Source organism: Carassius gibelio, chromosome A11 (genome assembly GCF_023724105.1).
Source record: "Carassius gibelio isolate Cgi1373 ecotype wild population from Czech Republic chromosome A11, carGib1.2-hapl.c, whole genome shotgun sequence".
Taxonomy (NCBI): domain Eukaryota; kingdom Metazoa; phylum Chordata; class Actinopteri; order Cypriniformes; family Cyprinidae; genus Carassius; species Carassius gibelio.
In genome coordinates, this window is record NC_068381.1 from 16,433,002 (window position 1) to 16,453,433 (window position 20,432).

The 20,432-nt window shown below is 36.7% G+C and overlaps 1 protein-coding gene across 5 annotated transcripts; it reads right to left on the bottom strand.

The window, feature by feature from the left end:
- Positions 1-1,630: 1,630 nt before the first annotated feature.
- On the bottom strand, positions 1,631-16,961 carry LOC128022491 (ELAV-like protein 1-B). Of its 5 annotated transcripts, none has more exons than XM_052610120.1 (8): positions 16,802-16,961; positions 16,149-16,206; positions 13,905-13,967; positions 13,581-13,758; positions 5,141-5,244; positions 4,226-4,379; positions 3,912-4,137; positions 1,631-3,203 (listed from the first exon to the last, which is right to left on the bottom strand). In XM_052610120.1, exons 2-8 carry the CDS (start codon positions 16,182-16,184, stop codon positions 2,873-2,875), a joined length of 1,092 nt encoding a protein of 363 aa, XP_052466080.1. In that variant the 5' UTR covers positions 16,185-16,206; positions 16,802-16,961; the 3' UTR covers positions 1,631-2,872. The 5 variants fall into 5 exon arrangements, with proteins under 5 accessions (XP_052466080.1, XP_052466079.1, XP_052466082.1 ...); XM_052610119.1 differs by having other exon boundaries at positions 13,581-13,761; XM_052610122.1 differs by lacking the exon at positions 13,905-13,967.
- Between the last annotated feature and the right edge of the window lie 3,471 nt (positions 16,962-20,432).

The following is a 20,432-nucleotide window of genomic DNA, read 5'->3' on the forward strand; positions in this document are numbered from 1 at the left end:
TGGATGTAATATTTGCGCAGTGATGTTGTGAGAATCGGAAAGCACCTGTGGACAGATGGTTCGAGCGGTGACATCGGATTTAGTTTCGGAGAAAACAAGCAGAGCTTACGTCTAATTAGACAGAGCTGCTTGCTTCAGGTTTAAAAGCTCAGGATGATCAGTCCAAAGAACATTAATGACAAATTAGCCATTCAGAGGTTATGACCACTTAAACTTATTCAGCTGGGACAAAACAGACGTACAACCATGTTCCAAAGCACAGCTGACCCAATTATTACAGCCTTAATCCTAATCGTATTCGATTTACAACTTTTTTTACAGAGTATTTCAGGGTTTCTGCAGTTTTTTTAAGGGTTCGTTTAAGATCATTTCAATACCTTTTTAAATCCAAATAAAGTAAATTAAAGGGGACATACATCAATACGTTCTGTAAGTGTAAATGTCTACGGAGCAGAGAAGGCACATTAGCAAAACTTTAAATCTTGAAAATACACATTCCAACAGAGCTCCATGGAAATAACTTCTATTGTACCTTCTGATCACACTGCAAAAAGCGATGAGCATCCTTAGTATTTCTGTCTTGTTTTCCAGTGTAAATGTCTAAAGAATCTTAAATCATGATATACTAACAAGCAAAACATTTTTTGATTAAATTAAGTGAGTTTGATTAAAACAAGAACCAATATCTGCCAATAGGCTCAGAAAAATGTACTTAATTCCAAAGAAAACTACTTTTCTTCCCCAGTTGACATTTATTTCTTTAATATAAACTAGAAGAAAACGAGACTTAATATACTTAGTTTGAATTTCACATAAATATAAGTTGATTCAAGGATGTTTAGATATTTGCACTGAAAAACAAGACAAAAGATATTGATGCAAAGCAAAAACATTTAATGCCATAACTTCATGAATTTAATACCTTTTGCTTTGAGACTTAATTTGTGAAAGGGTGATTTAGGATTGTTGCGAACCACATAAGCCCTGTATTTGCACATGCAAAAAAAAAGGGGATATTAATATAATTATAATTTTAAAGCAAGACATTAAAATACTTCACATAAATAGACAGCGAACAACTGAACAGTAAACACGAAGTATGCAGTGGTAAAAATGATTGCTGCAGTCAAACTGGAGCAGCAAGGGGCTCTGAATTTGGAATAACTTTGATACTATTGCTTCCAAAATTTTTCTCTGGTAAAACTTTGAGAATTTGTCTGCATACAGTAGGTCTGGCAGACTGAACCAGTTTAACCTCATGACTGCATGAATGCTAGTGTAACTTTAACTCTTTTTTTTACCCAACAGCTTTGACAAAGTTATACTGTAATCATAATTTCACAGGACTCCTAAAAAGAAACATTCTTATACTCCACAAGTCGAATCAAATCGTTTTTTCCAAATCTGCTCATCTATAGTTAAACATGACAGAACTCAAAACAATATAAATCAGATAACGTAGTAAAGTAGGTTAGGTGAAGATAATCAGCAAATGAAAGGAGAATTAGTTATCCAAAATTGGCCCATTATAAACACTTAACCATTAAGCTAATTTGAAGTCCTTTTTTAACTGTTAACTCTAGAAATACATTTTAAATAATGAAAAGTAATGCATGAAAGTAACAGTACATTTTTACAACAAAATGGCATTTATTTGAATGAAAGACATGGAACATCTTGCTACAAGTCTTTAGGACACACTACCAGTAAAGACCCAAAGCATGACGTGTACAATTACTGACGTCAAACTTACCGACAAATGAACATGCACACAAAGTACAGTGCTGATCTGCAAACTGGATGTTTACTAGTACCATGTGATATCTTCAGAACAATAAAACACAATTCTTCACCTTTGTGTGGCTTTACATGACAAGGTCTCAAATAGAGATTTCAAATTTCACATTAAAACGTACCAAGCTGCATTTAGGATTGACTAAGTACAGAATAAAACACTACATTAAAATGCACTATTAATGTAAATTTCGCAAGCAAATGTGTAATTCTAGACTTAAACTTCCAGCCATGTGCCTACAACTCTGCTCCTATCAGCCTCAAATGTATACAGAATTTGTCCCAGACCTTAAACACGATTTAGGGAGTGAATTCAATGCTGCTTAAAAAGAGAATTAAAACAACTAAAATTTTAAAATGCTCCTTTCAACCACCTTTCAAAAAAAACAAGACAGACAAAACACAAAAAGAAACATGCTGTTAAATGCAAAAAAAAAAACCTTTAATATCAAACAAAATAACTATTTTGCTATTATAAGCAATGCTAACTGCAGTGGAGAAAAAGAAAAAGAGAAATCCTAGATTTAAAGAAGACAATACTTGCGGTTTTAGATTTAACTTCCAAACAGGAAAACTAAAACACTTAAAAGGCATTTGCTTTACACTCCAAGTTCTTTGGTCCTTCAAACGTTCTTTTACCTTACAGATGGGTGAGCGAGAGCACTGAAGAATGGGACTGGTTACTATTTACAAATGTCTAGAAGAGTCTGGGATGTGTAGTTTGTTTTGACAATAAAGCTTAAAGCTTTCATTATATAATATAAGGAACAAAACAGGACCAAGAAGTCCAGAGGGAATAAGGGAAGAGGGATTAGAAGGAAAGAGCAACAATGCCATGATATCTTTAAGGCATCATAAGTTATCAAAAAAAACAAAAAAAACACTAGATATATATATAGATATATAGCTTAAACTTTTCAAATGTCCAGGTTTTTTCCTCAACCTCCAGAGTAAAACACTAGCACTTATTTCACCCCAACACAATGTATGAGTATGTTTATGTAGACAGTCAACAATGAAATCTTCAGACAAACCTTCTTTCAGGTTCTCTTATATGACAAAAAAACCACCAGTCCCTTTACTTGTGAGACTTGCTGGTTTTGAACGACACCTGTAGGACTTTGTCTCCCATGCGGTATCCATTCAGGCTGGCGATGGCCATTGCTGCTTCCTCGTAATTTGTCATGGAAACAAACCCAAACCCTTTGCATTTGTTGGTGTTAAAGTCACGGATGACCTTGACATTGGTGACAGCGCCAAATGGACCAAACATCTGCCATAGGATGCCTTCGTCTACATCCTGACCCAAATTGTAGATGAAGATACACCATCCAGAAGAAGAGCTGCTTGACGCATTCATACCAGAGGCTGTGCCGCCGCTCATGTGGTCAACACTCATGGGTGAAAACCTGCCAGAGCAACAGATGAATCACCTTTATTTATATGCAAAGCTTTATTACAAAAGCTTTTCTCACAACCAGCCAATAATCTAAAATATCTGATGCAAAAACTACAACTTACAGAATGATTAACATTAAAGGGTTAGTTCATCCAAAAAAGAAAATTATGTCATTAATAACTCACCCTCATGTCGTTCCAAACCAGTAAGACTTCCGTTTATCTTCGGAACATAGTTTAAGATTTTAGATTTAGTCCGAGAGCTTTCTGACCCTACATTGAAAATATATGTACGGTATACTGTCCATGTCTAGAAAGTAACAAAAATTACGGCTTTACTCAGCATTGTCTTCTCTTCCGGGTTCACAACAAACCCGAAAGAGAAGACAATGCTGAATAAAGTCGTAGTTTTTGTTATTTTTGGACAAAAATGTATTTTTGATGCTTCAACAAATTCTAACTGACCCTCTGATGTCACATTGACTACTTTGATGATGTTTTTCTTACCTTTCTGGACATGGACAGTAGACCGTACACACAGCTTCAATGGAGGGACTGAGAGCTCTCGAACTAAATCTAAAATATCTTAAACTGTGTCCCGAAGATGAACGGAGGTCTTACGGGTTTGGATTGAGGGTGAGTTATTAATTCATTAACAATTTTAATTTTGGGGTGAACTAACCCTTTAAAACTACAGGACGCGTGTTTGGCTGTCTCACCTGAAGCGCTGTGCCTGGTGATGAACAGGTCCACCGAACCGACGGGATTGAGTGTGGTACAGCTGAGAGAGCAGCTGGGAATTCTTGGTCTGGTTTGGATTGGCAGCAAACTTTACTGTGATTGGTTCAGAGGCACCAGCTGGTTTGGAACCATTAAGATCTTTGATGGCTTCCTCTGCTTCAGACCTCTTATCAAAACGAATGAATGCAACTCCACGCGACAATCCTGAAAAGTAAGAAAAGCCCCCAAAATGAGTTGAGACCTAGAATACATTCAAAATGGAAAATTGCAGAGTGAAGGACAGAATTATTACCAGAGGCCTGATCAACCAGTATGCGGGAGTTTATGATATGCCCATACTGGGTAAACATGTCCTCTACATCCTTCTGTGTCATGGTCTTGGGTAAACCGCTGATGTACAGATTGGCATCTTTGATGCTGTCAGAGCTTGGCCGGGCATACGAGACCTAATTTAATGAAAGAAAATAACTGCATAAGAAACTAATTTATTAATCCATCGTAAAAGAAAATGTAAGTGATCATGTTTGCCCCCATTACTGATAAAACTATGTAGTTCCATTGTGTATCCAAAACATAACCTCAGATCTGAGTTTCACATATGAAATAAAAATTAAAAACAAACCCAGAAAAATAAAATGACTACAATGTGACTACTATTGTGCACTTCATATAGGGTATGAAGTAGCTTTTATCTGTGTCTAAAAAGAAAAACAAAAGTTCCAATTTGAACTAAACTACAATGCTCAAAAGTAAAAAACAAAAACGATAATAAATGAAATAAAAAGAAGTGTCTGGGACTTCAGCACAGGGGTTTTTGTTCGGCACAATGTCATACTCAAGCAAATGACTACAACAACCACACAAGCGAAATGAAAATGGCAGATTTCGATCTTGAACTCCAAAATAAAAAGATCACTGACTTCAGTATAATTCTGTACCGAAATTAAACCATGCTAAGTCAAAGACAGCCAATCATACAGATCATAAGAGCAAAAGTCTTGAGACAACAAATGTCAGGAAAAAGAAAACTAAACTGAAAGCAAAGAAAAGAAAAATAAAGGAACAATTGTTGAAACTCATGAAGTTGTTCATTCCTTACAGAAAGCAGGCAGGACTGGAACACTGTCCTAACTGCTTTGAGTCTAGTGTACCAACATGGCATCTACAATTTAACACATGGATACAAAAACACCTCGTTGCACGTTACCTTGATAGTTTTAGACTGTAGTCTCAGGCCATTGAGTGTATTGATTGCCCTTTCTGCATCATTAGGGTTAACATAGTTAACAAATCCGTACCCTAAACTGTGGCCTAGAGAAAACAAAAGGGAAAAAAAACAAAATAAAATAACAAACGTTCGTCCACATACTGCAGACTATTCTTTGTGCACAAAAGAAACAATGCAAGCTATTCTTGTGAATGACAATTATAAAATAAAAACAGTTACATGTGCATCAAAAACAAAGTTTTGACATCGGGCAAAGAAAACTGTTAGGATACAGAAATAAAAACCAAACACCAAAGAGTCTTCATAGAATATTTTCTAGAAAACAAACAAACACATATACCTTCCTTCACCTCCTTAAAAATAAAAACAAAAAAACATTAGTAGGCATTTATAAACTTTTAAGTAAATAAAATAATGTACACTAGAACATCAATTATACGTCATATTTCTATGTATATTAAATTCCACATAGATAGTGGGATGCTGTGGGCAAAGAAAAAAAAAAAAAAGTAAAATAAAGTCAATGGCAGATGCATGAAGATGGCACCAGGCTGACATCATAAGCCGCGTTTCCACTGTCGGGTCAAAATCGGGTTTGCTAGTGTTAGGGGTACTCTGATTGATCGGCTACCATGCACAACCAGCTGATAATCGCTTGTTTGTTTGACGGTCTCTAAAAAAGCTGATCTCAAGCTGATGACGCACCTGCCTTGAGAGGTTTGTCTCAACATGCAGTGGCTCCTTCTCAGTCTCTGTCCGGCATGGGTGAAATAATTATAATGCTTTGGATGAAGAACAATTTATATTTCTTCATTAAATAACTGCTAAAGTAATTTGAAAAGGTTGCACTATAAGTAAGCTTTCACATTGCACACTGGACACACACTATCGAGGCAGTGTCACACTGTTACTTAAGTTTATACAATGCATTTTTTATTTTTTATTAATGCCAGTGTTTAAACCAATGCTTGAGCGCTCTCCTGGAAACCATGCACTCATTAACACGATACAGTCAGGTTCACATTACTCAGTTTGCAGTGCATATGTGGTGTGTATTTTTTACACGCTCATGTTAATGGATTAAAGAATTCACTGCAGACACTGTTGTGGTCAGGCAGTGAGCTCAGGAGCGGTGCATCTGTGGCAGGGCAAAGATAGTTTTTGCACACAGTGGCTGCACTGCACATGCTGAATTAACGTAACAGCGCATTGTTTGCGGTAAATATGAAAATGCATTGACACAAATGTAGTAATTACACCATAAATGCATATCATTCAATTCTACTCTTTCAAAGTCAACAGTTGTTTTAGCTAGGTTTAAAGGAAAAGAGCATTTTTAGATTTAAAGATTTAATTTGAAAAAGTTAACGTTATTTATGAACAGCAGGATTGCTTGTATTAGTTTTAATTTAGAATGTTTGTGATAACATAAGAAAAGTAGTTTCAATGTTTTGCTTTAGCAACTTAATATATCAATCTACAAGTAAATGCAAAAGTAAAAAGCATTGAATAATTGATGAAATATTACTGTACGGTGTAAAAGAGAATCACAACGTTAAAAAAAGCATTAAGTAACAATGGATTTAACATTTTAATAATGGATAAATGTTGTGTTTGTGTTAAACAGCCTCGGATTAGGAGCAGACTCCTGTGTGAAATGACAGTTCGTGCTGCTTCTGTACCACACATTAGTGTTGCATGGTGCAGGATACTTCAAAAGTATCGTCATTCTCGGAAATTAAAAACGCCACGATTTTATAAATTTATTAGTATCGATTAGGTACTGTAGCGGTACGTGTATTCGTACCGGACCGTTTCAGTACAGGGCTTTCGGTACGGTGCACGTGTGTACCGAATGACAATGCAGTATTTTGTTTGGGGAACATAGGTACATTTTCGTGTTTCAAAACGAACATATTAAGTGGCGGAAGTCTCCATGTTCAGCGCAAATCCCGCCCTGCAGCTGATTCTAAAGCCGGTGACACACTGGCTGCATGGCGTGTGTGTGCGTTTCTGCTGCGTGTCAGTTGCTTCGCGTTTTCTGTGTCTTTACACACCAGAATCGTGCCTGATGCGGCGCTGGTGCACTGCTGCTGCTGTAGGTGACATAGAGGGCGGCCGCTGACAGACCAGGAACTTGTCTTCACGACAACAATATTTATACTTCATGTCGAGCATAAATATAAAGCCTACTGATAAAGGACACCGTCAACAGTATTGACGGCAAAATAGAGGTTTTCAAAAGGCATCACGCGAGTGTGAACATCACTACAACTAGGGAAAAACAACCGTAATTCAAACGCAGCTCCCGTCGCTATAACGAAATCTGAGCAGGTCTAAAAACTGAAACTGCTGATGCTGCACTTTACACTTTGGAAAAGTTATATATATTTTAAAAACACTACAGTGAGATGGCTGCATTAGTGGCTTTACTAAACTGATTTGGCTTTACTAAAATGTGTGCGTAATCGCATTAAATAGTTTAAATAAGTTGTTCAGATGAACAAAGCATGATTTTTTTCTTGCATTATTAACATTTTAATTGTTTGGTCAGACAGTTCATATATAATATTCACATTAATCGGGGATTAAACGTGGAGTAATGTTTTGTATGTTAAATATGAAAACGAGAATATCTGCACAGCACCTATAACTGTGCTTTGTATCTGCTGATTGAGATTTACATGCTTGGCTCACTGACCCTGTATACTCATTCATTTAGTTCATTAACAAGATGTATCAGTTCATTCAACTCGTTCTTGAATGAGATGATATCTCCATCTCGTTCAGTGAAGGGCGTATGGGTTCACTACATTCAACAAATCACATGCTCCGTCACATCTTGAGTAACTATTTGACAAAAGAAACCGTTCACAGAGCTGTTCACGAGCTGTGCATGCACAGCTAATAGCACAGAGCTCACGCACTGCTGTGGAGGGAGGAACTTCAGTGAACGAGAAATTTGAAAATAAATTTTACTTTACTTGCGGGCTGGGGCGGGCCAAATAATTTTGTAAAAGCGGGACCAACGGGGTGAAAAAAAAACCTGACCCGCGCACCACTAGGCTGCATGTGTGAGCACAAGTGATACTGTGGCCGCCGGTCCACGACTGGTAGAAAAAGATGACGCTCATTAAAGCTCACTGGCTGTGTTTTCTCCTCGAAGAAAAGGTTGCACAACTGACAGAATAAGTTACAATATCTGAGATATTGCTGCTAAATTTGATTTACTTTTTTTTTTTTTTACTTGAATGCCATTGCTTACATTGATATTATTTATCTTTTGACATTTAATCTTCAGAAAAAGAGTTCAGAAACATTGTTTAATATAAATCACTGTTCATATTTTTATTCAAAGTTCAGAATCAAGATAAATTACTCTTTTTGTGTCTTATAACTGAGATAATGCTGCTAAATCTATTGAATGTCATTGCTCTAATTAATTTTTTATATTTTGATATTTCATATTTTGTTTAAATTTTTAATACATCTGCTGTTCATATGTTCATTTATTAGTGTGTTATATGATTAGAATGTTGTCCCGGTTTTAAAATAAAGCACAGCGATGATATTTGAGAGTGTATTTTCCCTTTTCAGGAAAAGTATCGAAATCATAATTCTTGACTAGGTATCGAAACAGTACTTTTGGTATCCTGACAACACTACCACACATACTACATATGCACTGCAAACAGAGTATGTGTGAACCTCACATACAGCTCACAAAATCAGGCTTGCACTGTGCAAGCTATTGTACAACAATTACACAATTGTAAAAACAAAAATACAGTGCATGATCAAACATTTTGTTGAGAAATATATATTTTATAAAAATGTCTTAAGATTGCCCCCTCCACCGCATACAAAAAAAAAAATCCTCACAAGAATCACCTAAGAGGAATTCATTTTCAAAAATGAAATTCAGGCCCTGAATAAAAGTCAAAAAATTTTGATTGGATCATAAATATAAATAATTCTATATAATAAAAAGGCAGCTTTAAAAAGATTTGTGTCAGTAACAGGCTGTGATCGGCCTCAAAATTTATGATAGGAGCAACCCTAGCTAGTGTGTGGCAGGGCCAGTCGCATTTCCACTGTCACACCCGGGGCTTGATCGTGCCTTGTCTGCGATTCCTCTGGGACAACGGGCCAGGTTTTTAAGCACGACGAAAACCTTAGGCCAAAGCGGGCGAGTTAGGGCTAGAGGAGCGTGAACAAAGGCGGAGTTTCTCAGAATCTGGAAAGCATAGTTCACGGATCATTTCATAAAGTTAACAGTAATAACACCAGTATTAAAGACTTGTAAAATAAGTTAAGCTCAGAACTAGGGATGTCAACGATTAATGTTCGATTAATTGATTAAAGCTATCGATGGTCAGTTAACTGATTGAATGTTGAGCTGCGTGCAGCTCATGCGCACGTAACACGTGCGAGCGGCTGTGACTGACGGTGACCGTACATAAATGCATCATCATTTATTTATAAATGTACAAATTAGGCTTTTAAAGTTTCATTTGCATTAAAAATACATTTAAAATAGAAAAAACACAAAGTTCTTCAACATGGAAAGCAATAGAAATGTAGTAACCGATTAATTTCACCAGATAATTATTTAATATTGTGCGCTTTGCAGTGCTGCGGGAAACAGGACATATATAGCTAGGCTATTCATTCCGACAACTTATTAATTTGTGGCAAATGTTCACGTTTCATTAATTTTATTCCTTAACCCAGGTTTTAACTGAATTGAGGAAACAAATTAATAAATCAAACAAATTCTTAATTCATGAAGAAATGGGGACACTTTAAGGAATTTATTAAAAATGGGATGCTTTAAAGAAAATGCACACCCTATGTAAGTAATAGGCCTAAAATAAAAATATGCTGGTTTATGACATGCAATAAGCAGGTAGGCTATGTTCATATTGCTTTATTTCTAAGGGACATATTTTTCAATCCTGATAAATTATGATCAATGCATCACTTATTATTGTAAAACATTGATGCTTTTGGATTTAAATATTTAACAAAGCATGCAAACAAACGGCCACTTTTATCATGTTTGTTTTGTTCGTGCTAGTTCCAGTGACTTATTTCTTATTCGTTTTCTGCTAACTTCTCTTTGATGGTGAAATGATTGTGTTGCATGACGTTGTTCCTGAGAGGCGTGTAAAGGGCAGGCTTTAGTGAAGAGCAGCGGAGCTTCTGGCCCGCTGGAGGAAATGCAGCGTGATACAGGTCCATGCTATTAGCCCCGCCCGGCCCATTTAAAGCACTGTCCCGACAGTGGAAAAGCAGCTATTAGAACTCTTCCAGGTACTCCACACTTCAACTGGAAATTGACAATTGTCCTCGAAAACAATAGGAAAAAACAACAACAGCCAAAAGAACAAAAACACAACAAGAAAAAATAAAGCACATTTGCTTATACACTTTGCACAGGACAAGACAGGATTCCCACACCATTGAAAAAAAAGAAAAAGAAAAAAAAAAGTTGTTTTTTCAAAATGTGCCAAATTAATTTTTGCAATCTCCACACCAGAGTATGTGAGTGGGAGCGGCGTGATTCTTGACTGGAGCAAGGAGTGGATAAGTTGTGGTTTTCACTCTCTCTGAGATCGCTCCATCATGAACACAATTAATACCAACAGTGCATATTATAACTGCATTAAATCAAGAATTCACACATTAGCTAGCTTAACATATGTGGATCTCAAATAAGAAAGAAGGTGATGGTTATATGGGGTGCTTTCACACTTCGATTGCTGGTCCGAACTAGGGATGGGCGTTTTCCGCAAATATCACATTTGAATATTTGAGCTCACAAAAAACTAATATTCTAATATTTGTTCATTTATTTTTCTATTGTTTTACATGTTCTTGTTAAGAAATACGGGCATGTAAACATGATCGGGTGAAAGTCGGCTCCTTAGTCTGTTAACAATAAGGCCGGCCACAGAGAAAACACGCTCTGAAGGCACAGACGTTGTCGGGACTCACAAATAACGGTGTGCTCAGCGAATAAGTTTTTTGAAGTGCTTCGTGTTTTCGTTTCACCACTGAATGGGACCCTCATCTGGTGGAATACATGGCTCCAGCAAGAACTGTTCCCACTCGTCTCAGCTGGACTCTCTGTAATCATCGCTGAAGAACTGGCTCAACCTTTTCCGACGAGTGGGCATTGCATCCTCTTCATCTTTGGTGGCTGCGGCTGCATCCGCACCACTCGCATCAAGGAAAATGTTCTGATAATGTTCAAAAAATATTTTTTTTCTTACTTCCCTCATGTTTTCATCGAGAAACCTGAGATGGTTGTGCCGAGGGTCTAGTGCAGACGAGAGAAGAAGAGTTTTCACTGCATTCTCCAAGTTAGCAGTGTTTTTTCATTGCTTGAGAAATGCCGCAACAATGTTTTTGAATTCGGTCACTTTCTGTGATTCTCCACGGCATATTTGAAGTACTGTAGAAGACTGCAGTTCTTAGGGGCCGTTCACATATTGTGTGTTTTGCGCGCTCAAGCTCGTTTTTTTTTTTTCAATTTAGGCGCGCGGTATGCACACTCATAATGGAAACGACGTGGTCCAGTGCACACGCGGTGCGACGCGCCCGTTTTAGAGTTAAAAACATCTCAACTTTTCAGAATGCCACAAGCGCACCGCAGGTCATGTGACAAGAACTAACATTCAGCTTCATCCTTTCCCGTAACAACGTTGAAAGCTCAGCCAAGATGAAGGAACAGCTGATCATAGCTGTATATGGATTGCCATTTTGAAATAAATTTAGTAGCAGAGCTAATGAATGCGATTTTTTTTGTGCTGCAAATCCATTTATCCTTTGCTGAAATTTCTGGGTCTTCATGGAGAGAGCGCTTCATTGTTGCTTAGCAACGGCAGGCACCTCAGGATCACTTCTGCCCAAGCGATTTTGGAAAGGAGAAAGCGGCGCGCCTAGCGTTTTCAGGCGCGATTTGTGAATGGCCCCTTATTTATTCATTAATTATTTTTTTCTTGCATACATCTTCAAATATGCCGTGAAGAATCACAGAAAGTGACCAAATAAGGTTTTATTGTGAACTTTTTTTTTTTTTGTTGCAAAATTCAAATATAATTTTTATTTATCGAATAGAGGAGAATTAATATTCGACTAGCTGTGCACACCCCTAGTCCGAACCAGAGCACAACCATCTCTTTTAAGTGGACTCAGGTACGGTTCACACCTGAGTTCGGATGACAGCTTTCAAATCATCCAAACGTATCAAACTGTGACATCAAATTAACCCAGTTGAGCAACAAAAGTGCTAGTGTGAAAGCACCCTTAATGACAGCAAGGATGTGCAGGAGGTCATATCTTAAGCATGTTTATATGTAGCATATGGACACTCAAAACTGATTGGGTGAATTCACATTTTAAACAGTACAGGTACACTGCTGCACATGCACACAATACACAAGCTCGCACATTAACGTACAGATTGCATGCACACAGGAACATTGAGTGCAGAATATTATTGTCAATGTGGTCCTGTGATTTAGGAGCTTAAAAACTGAAAAGTTACATGATGTTATTTCTGTTTATAAAGTAAATCCCTCAGCTTCGACATAGTAGAGAGACGCTGCACAGACAAGCAAGTTAAAAAGTCATTTAATTCATATACTTTAGCTAATTGTAGTGTTCCAATAAACCACATTAAAACTATTCTTCTAGTATCGTGTATTCATTTTTTGTTTTATAGAATTTCTGAACAGAACTTTGATATATTTCAAAACGTACTAAAATACTTTAGCCGCAAACTTAGTCATGGAGCTGAGGGGTGTTTCTGATCAGTTGAGCGAGGAGTGGAAAATGGTGAACTCTGAGCAGAGCTGGAACGGAGTGATTATTGAACGCTTGGGAGTGTGAAGGGGAAACTGTTGCCGCTCCACTCTGTTCACATACTCTGATCCACATCAAGAAAACATTTACAGAAAAACAAATGTGCTTGACTTCAAAGTCAAATCAAAACTCAGCACATTGTGGGAGGACTCCAAATCTAATCAAAAGCTCATTATTAAATCGGACCAGTACCATCTTTACACCTTTTTATATAGAGGTGAAAAAAAAAGAACATTTGTGACCAAAATGTTTACTGGAGCATAAAACATACCACAGTGGACAGTGAAAACCTGCCACAATCCTGACCCAAGTTTCAATAAACTGGTCAAAAGAAGATCAAAGATTTGCCTTATATATATATCTATAAATAAAATAAATAAAACTTCAAAATACTGAAAAAAATAAAGCGCAATCCCAATAGAACTTATAATTGTGAAAATACAATATTCCTCACCAATAAAAAAAACGCTGGTAATATAAACAAGAACTTATGAAAACAAACGACCTCTCTCTTCATGTATCACTATCACATTGTGTGGAGACGTACCTGCCATCTTGTCTCTTATGAGTTTGGCTGACTCCACCTCGCCAATGCTGCTGAAGAGACTCCGAAGCTCCTCCTGACTCATGTTCTGGGGCAGGTAGTTGATAATCAGGTTGGTTTTCGCATCGCTCGGCTCATCGCCCATGTGGTCCTCGTAACCATTCGGCATGTCGTATACTTCCTGCTTCAGAAAAAGTAATGCATTGTGACCAATCCATCAAATTTACACTGGCAGACTAAACCTAAAAAAAAGAAAAAAGAAATGCAAGTAGAATGACCAACAATATCTGACATTAGTCTACACATAAAAATAATGGCCAATTTTACCTTTACTGAGCTGGCACCCTTGTGTGAGTCTCTGTCATTACCCTGGTTCTGAACCTCACAAACCTGCAGCAACAAATCAGTTGCAACATGATGTAAATATAGACCTAAATAACACCATGCAATATATAGCTATTTGCTAACTTTAATTCCTGGCCTTTATACTTATACAGGGCTCCAGACTGTGAACAAATAGTTGCATTTTACGACCATTTTTCCTGCTGGTTCAACAAATTCTTTTAGAGGTTGCACTGGTGCAACTGCAAAATTGTAATATAATTATATGTAAAATTAATGCACAGGCGATTTCGTTAATGGGGCATCCAGTCAGTCTCTGTTTTTATGAGAAACATCAAACGGCGAACAAAACAAAGCTTAATGAAGCCATGCTACCTGTTTGAATGGAGCAGCGCTTAGAGTGTAGAGCCTAGTTTATACTCACTGCATCGGCATTAGTGCGAAAGTGCACACAGCAAAAATGACAAGAATATTGAGAAAACGACGGATGGTTTTCAAGCTAAAGTAAAGTAAAAGACCACTTCTTAAACCAGCGAAGGTCAACATGTTTATTCCCCCCACAAAAATACCAACACGCAAGCACCATCACCGACAAAGTTTAGTTTTACTTCGTTTTCATTTTGAAAAACTCTTTATCTTTGCGGTTTAAGTCGCGTTACGCCATGGAGGCTCTCCTTTATTTTATTTATTTATTTTTTATTTGATTCCTCAGAGTTTGTTTAACGTTCTGTAATGTATTAGTCAGTATATAATACAGCATGTGGTGTATGCCATGCCTCATTTTATTCGTTTTTGTTAATAAACATTTTGTAAGCTAGTTTGTCATTCTATCTTACTGTTTTATTGTTGGTATGCTTTTTAATTAAGAATAACAATAAATCCATCTTTTGTTTTAGTCTTTAAAAGTGAAGTGTGTAAATGTATACAAGCAAAACAGACAGTTATCTTTTCTTATAAAATGTGACAAGATCTTGAATTCGAAGTGAAAGCACCCGAAGTGCAGCTTATAAAAAAGCCAAAGAGGAACTCTGCTAACTACTTTAGTTTCCATAAATTTGATTAATAGTCCACCTGCCATCAGTGGTTCAATCTGAATACTTTTTGTACACAGGAGTTGAATTGTTGAATAAAGTCATCATTTATGTTTTCTTAGTGTACAGAAAGTATTCTCGTCACTTCATAAAATTCATATTGAACGACTGATGACAGATGGACTATTCTGACAACGCCTTTCATACTTTTCTGGACCTTGACAGTGTAATTTACTTGACAGTCAATGGGACAGTCACAAGCCTCCCGGTTTTCATCCAAAATATCTTAAATTGTGTCCCGTAGATTAACAAAACTTATATGGGTTTGTAAGAACATGGGGGTAAGTGATTAATAACAACATTTTCATTTTGGAGTAAAGTACCCCTTTAATGTTTTCTTCTTTTTTTTTTTGTGGCTCTTTTGTTTTTAATTTTTTTTTAAAGTACCGGTTCAGGCACTGGTACCATTTAAAAAGTATCGATTTAGCACTGATATCGTAAAAGCTAATGAATATACAAACCCTAGCAACCAACTGAGAAAGTTAGACCAGTGGGAAGAATGAGTCTGGAGCCCTGTTATACTACACACATAACCAATAAAGTTAAAATATAATAAAAAATTACAATTTTGTGATTTTTTTTTAACCAAAACTTAAGTTTTCATTTAGCTGTAAACTGATTAAGTTCTTATAATTATATTTGCCCTGTTCAAACTTGGTCTGCTGTTCAGGTGTTGTGTCCAAACTGATAAATGAAACCTATAATAGTAAAGTTCCTCGGCAACAAGCCAATGTTTTATATTTTTGATGAACATTTTTCTACTCTTGTTCATGGTGAAGTGCATCTTCACTGTTAATGTTTGGTTGATATCGTTGTTGCATGGATAAAACAGATGCTTTAACTGTCAAAACCTATCAGAAAAGTGCTAATTAAATATCACTGTTTTGGTCAGTAACTTCAGCCCTAAAAAACTAGTTTTGGCCATAACCAAAATGTATTATTTTACTATAATTCCGGTGTACAACCACTTGCAATTCTTTCAAATTATCAATCAAATAAATGAATAAACAACCCAATAAACCAAAACAACGACCGTTCAGGGAAACATAAATTATTAATATATTAATATTTAATTGTTATAAGGTAACTCACCATTTCACTGAAGAATTGGAAATAAAAGTGGATTATAAATACTTACTTTTAAATATCTAATGTGTCCTCTTCTGACGGCCATGTAGACACTTTACAGCTTTAGTCTGAAAAAGAAAAGAGTAAACAGTAAAAGGCCTTGCAGTAAATAGCACATTCTCTATTAAACGATGGCTCGTTACGAGCCGCAACGTTACATCAATCGGTTCATAGCAATATTTCCCACAATGTTTTCACTAACTTAGGAAAACACACACACACACACACACTTAAGCCTACTCTATACAATGAAACAAACACTTACTTATCGATTTATTTCTCCTACAAACAAATACAAGCGCAATGCTAAATGTTAAACGCTTTGCTAAACGTACGCATGGATGCTAGGCTAGGCTAACCACAATAAGCTAGGCTGCAGACGGACAGCGCGAACAGTTATAAATAAATAAAAAATAATAACAACAACATTGCAATAGCACCACAGCCCACATATAGATTGGTTTCATTATTAGCTAAACTCATTTTACAGATTATAATGATACTTTCAACGCTTCAGGCCGCTCTATTGCTCTATTGAGGCCCGCGAGTCTTGGCGCTTACAGCGCGCGCAGTCCGCACATTTGAAAAAAAAAATGATAAAAAATAAAAAACACAGACTATAACATAAGAATTGCATAATTTTAAAAAAACAAATATACATACCTTCCTTTCCTTTGTCGTCGACCGCCGTTGCAGTAGAGCGAGTCACAAACCTCGTACAGAACAAAGCGGAGATCTGCTCTAGTACTTCGGGAGTCGAGCGCTGAAGCGGAAGTGAAGCCACGCCCCCTCCCGTCTGGAGAAGAGATGCTTGCTGCGGAAAGTCACAGCCCATCTGAGCTTCAACGAAACATCACACCACCTTTTTACAGCATTTCCACATTTGCCAGTTTATTTATTTATAATGATCTATTATGTTAGATAATTATTAGATAATTATTATTATGTAACATAGGTTATTATTATGTAACATAGGTTATATAAATGAATACAGAAATGTAGGAAAACATTTAACGTCTGTAGCTATCATTCTGTACCCCATTCCTCCTAAATTGCGATGGTATTAACAAACTACCAAAATGAGACATTTACATTTTGTGTCTGACAATTATTTACAATTATCAACAAAAAAATTTGAATATCATGGAAAATTAAAAAGCAAACTTTCTTATATTCTAGTTTCATTGCACACAAACTGAAATATTTCAATAAGAGTTTTGTTTTTGTTTTGTTTAAAAAAAAACTAGTGGAAACTAATCCCGTATTTTCTAATAATATAAAAAATATTTTCAAATAATATAAAAAATATTTTCAAAAAAATTTGAATATTCCATTTTGAGCTTGATTAGTTTGATTAATTTTGAGTATAAATACGGTGTATCTCTTGGGCTAGTTTAGAACATACAACCACAATTATGGGAAAGACTACTGACTTGACAGTTGTCCAGAAGACAATCATCAACACCCTCCACAAGGAGGGTAAGCCACAGAAGGTCATTGCTGAAAGGGCTGGCTGTTCACAGAGTGCTGTATCAAAATATATTCATAGAAAGTTGACTAGAAGAAAAAAGTGTGGTAGGAAAAGGTGCACACGCAACAGGGATGACAACAACCTTGGGAAGATTGTCAGGAAAAGCCGATTCAAGAACTTGGGAGAGCTTCACAAGGAGTGGACTGAAGCCAGAGTCAGCGCATCAAGAGTCATCACACTCAGACGTCTTCAGGAAAAGGGCAATAAAAATCATTGCAAAACAACTTTACAGACAATTAAGTATCTACAATATTTAGTAGTAGCTTAAAAAAAGTGTCATGACATACAGCCAAGTATGGTGACCCATACTCAGAATTCGTGCTCTGCATTTAACCCATCCAAAGTGCACAAACACACACACACCCGGAGCAGTAGGCAGCCATTTATGCTGCAGCACCCAGGGAGCAGTTGGGGGTTTCAGTGACTTGCTCAAGGGCACCTCAGTCGTGGTATTGCCAGTGCAAGACTCAAACCCACAACCTTAGTGTTAGGAGTCAAGCTCTCTAGCCACTAGGCCACGACTTCCCCTAGTAGTGGTGACTGTCAGTTTATGTGCATATGATAGGAATTTTCTGAAAAATTGATAAAAGACATAGTCAACCAGACGATGAACACATAGTAAGAAGCAATATTTGTTGGTTCTGTATGTTGTTTCAGGTTTGGCATCATCTGAGGTCCTCTGAGGGGCTGGCTTCATCTCTTCTCAGGTGTTCTGGATCCAGACTGGAGCTTGAGGATATCCTAGTTACCACGGGATGTAAATCCTCTGTCAAAACAGAGAAACAAACAGAGACATAATAAGCGTAGCTGCTGTTCCAACCCAAGCTAAAGAATAAGATTGCGCATTTGATCAGATACAACTGCAGTCACAAATTATGAGATGCATTATTTGAATGCTTGGCGAAAGAAATGTGTTTTTAGTCTAAATTTAAACAGAGAGCAGCATTTTGTGTCGAGCGTTTTGTGTCCTTAGGGAGCGTTATGGGTTGCAGTGTGCTATAAGGCTAGTTAGTTACACAGGAGCTAAACCATTTAGTTCCTTATAGGTAAGTAATAATAATTTGTATCTGACGGAACCTAATAGGTAGCCAGTGCAGAGACTCTAGGATTGGTGGAAAATGATCATATTTTCTTGACCTGGCAAGGACTCTAGCCGCTGCATATTGGACTACCTGTGGCTTGTTTATTGAAGATGCTAGACAACCACAAAGAAGTGCATTATAGTCCAGTCTAGAGGTCATAAATGCATGACCTAGCTTTTCTGCATCAGAAACAGATAACAATTTTCGTAGCTTGGCAATGTTTCTAAGATGGAAGAATGCTGTTTTTGTAATATGGGAAACATAGTTTTCAAAAGACAAATTGGTGTCTAATATAACACCCATGCATTGACTGCATGTAGAGGAAGTAACAGTACATCCGTTTAGTTGCAAATTGTAGTCTACTAGATTCTGTGGACTGTTTTTCTTAGTCCAATAAGTAATATCTCTGGCTTATCTGAATTTAATAGGAGAAAATTATTGGTCATCCAATCTTTTACATTTTTAACACACTCTGTTAGCTTAGATAATTTAGAAGTTTCATCTGGTCTCGTTGAGATATATAGTTGAGTATCATCAGCATAAGAGTGGAAACTAATCTCGTATTTTCTAATAATATTACAAAGGGGCAACATGTATATTGAAAATAGAAGAGGACCTAGGACACATCCTTGTGGCACTCCATATTTTACTGGTGATAAATGAGATGAATCCCCATTTAAATATAAAAATAAATAAAGATTCCTAGAACCAAGGCACTCCTGAACCAGAAAAAAACGGCAGAAGCATTTCATCTGGGTAAGGAGAAAAATAATTTGACTGTTGCTCAGTGGTCCACAGTCCTCTTTTCAGATGATGAGTAAATTTAGGATTTCATTTGGAAAGCAAGGTCTGAAGTCTGGAGGAAGAATGGTCAAAAGACCAAAGTCAATGCAGCCATCTACTTGGAGATAGTATTTTCGAGCACTTTATGCTTCCATCTGCTGACAAGCTTTATGGAGATGCTGATTTCATTTTGCAGCAGGACTTTAGCACCTGCCCACAGTCCCAAAACCACTTCCAAGTGGTTTGCTTACCATGATATTACTGTATTGATTGGCCAGCCAACTCCTGACCTGAACCTCACAGATAATCTACGGGTATTGTGAAGAAGATAAGTAACATCTGACAAACAATACAGAGGAGCTGAAGGCCGCTATCAAAGCCACCTGGGCTTCAGTAAAGCCTCAGCAGTGCCACAGGATGATCGCTCCCATGCCATGCCACACTAGCAGTAATTCATACAAAAGGAGCCCCAACCAAGTATTGAGTGCATAATTAAACCTACTTTGGAGATCCTGAACATTTCTGTCTTGTAAGTCTTTTTATTATTATTATTGATTGATCTTTGAGAAAATATTCACATTTTTTAAGATACTGAATTTTTTTATTTTCCTAAGCTGTAAGTCATAACCATCAGGATTAAAAAAACCTCTTGAAATATTTTAGTTTGTGTGCAATGAATCTAGAATTTAAAAAAGTTTCCTTTTTTTAATTAAATTACAAAAAAATTGAGAACATTCTCATGATTTTCAAATGTTTTGAGATGCACCTGTATTTGTTATTTGTTAAAAAAGTATTATTATTAAAACGTATGCATATAAGCCTATGCATAAATTACACATATTATGCATAACATGGTGAGGTGGGAGAGTTGTAATCGTTCTATACATTCTTTTTTGAT

Excerpts from the sequence above, each read along its gene's own strand:
- LOC128022491 (XM_052610119.1), bottom strand. The coding sequence starts at position 16,184 with ATGGCCGTCAGAAGAGGACACATTAGATATTTAAAA. Across the intron at positions 13,968-16,148 it reads GACACATTAGATATTTAAAA|GTTTGTGAGGTTCAGAACCA; the intron begins GTAAGTATTTAT and ends TTGTTGCTGCAG. Across the intron at positions 13,762-13,904 it reads AGGGTGCCAGCTCAGTAAAG|CAGGAAGTATACGACATGCC; the intron begins GTAAAATTGGCC and ends CTTTTTCTGAAG.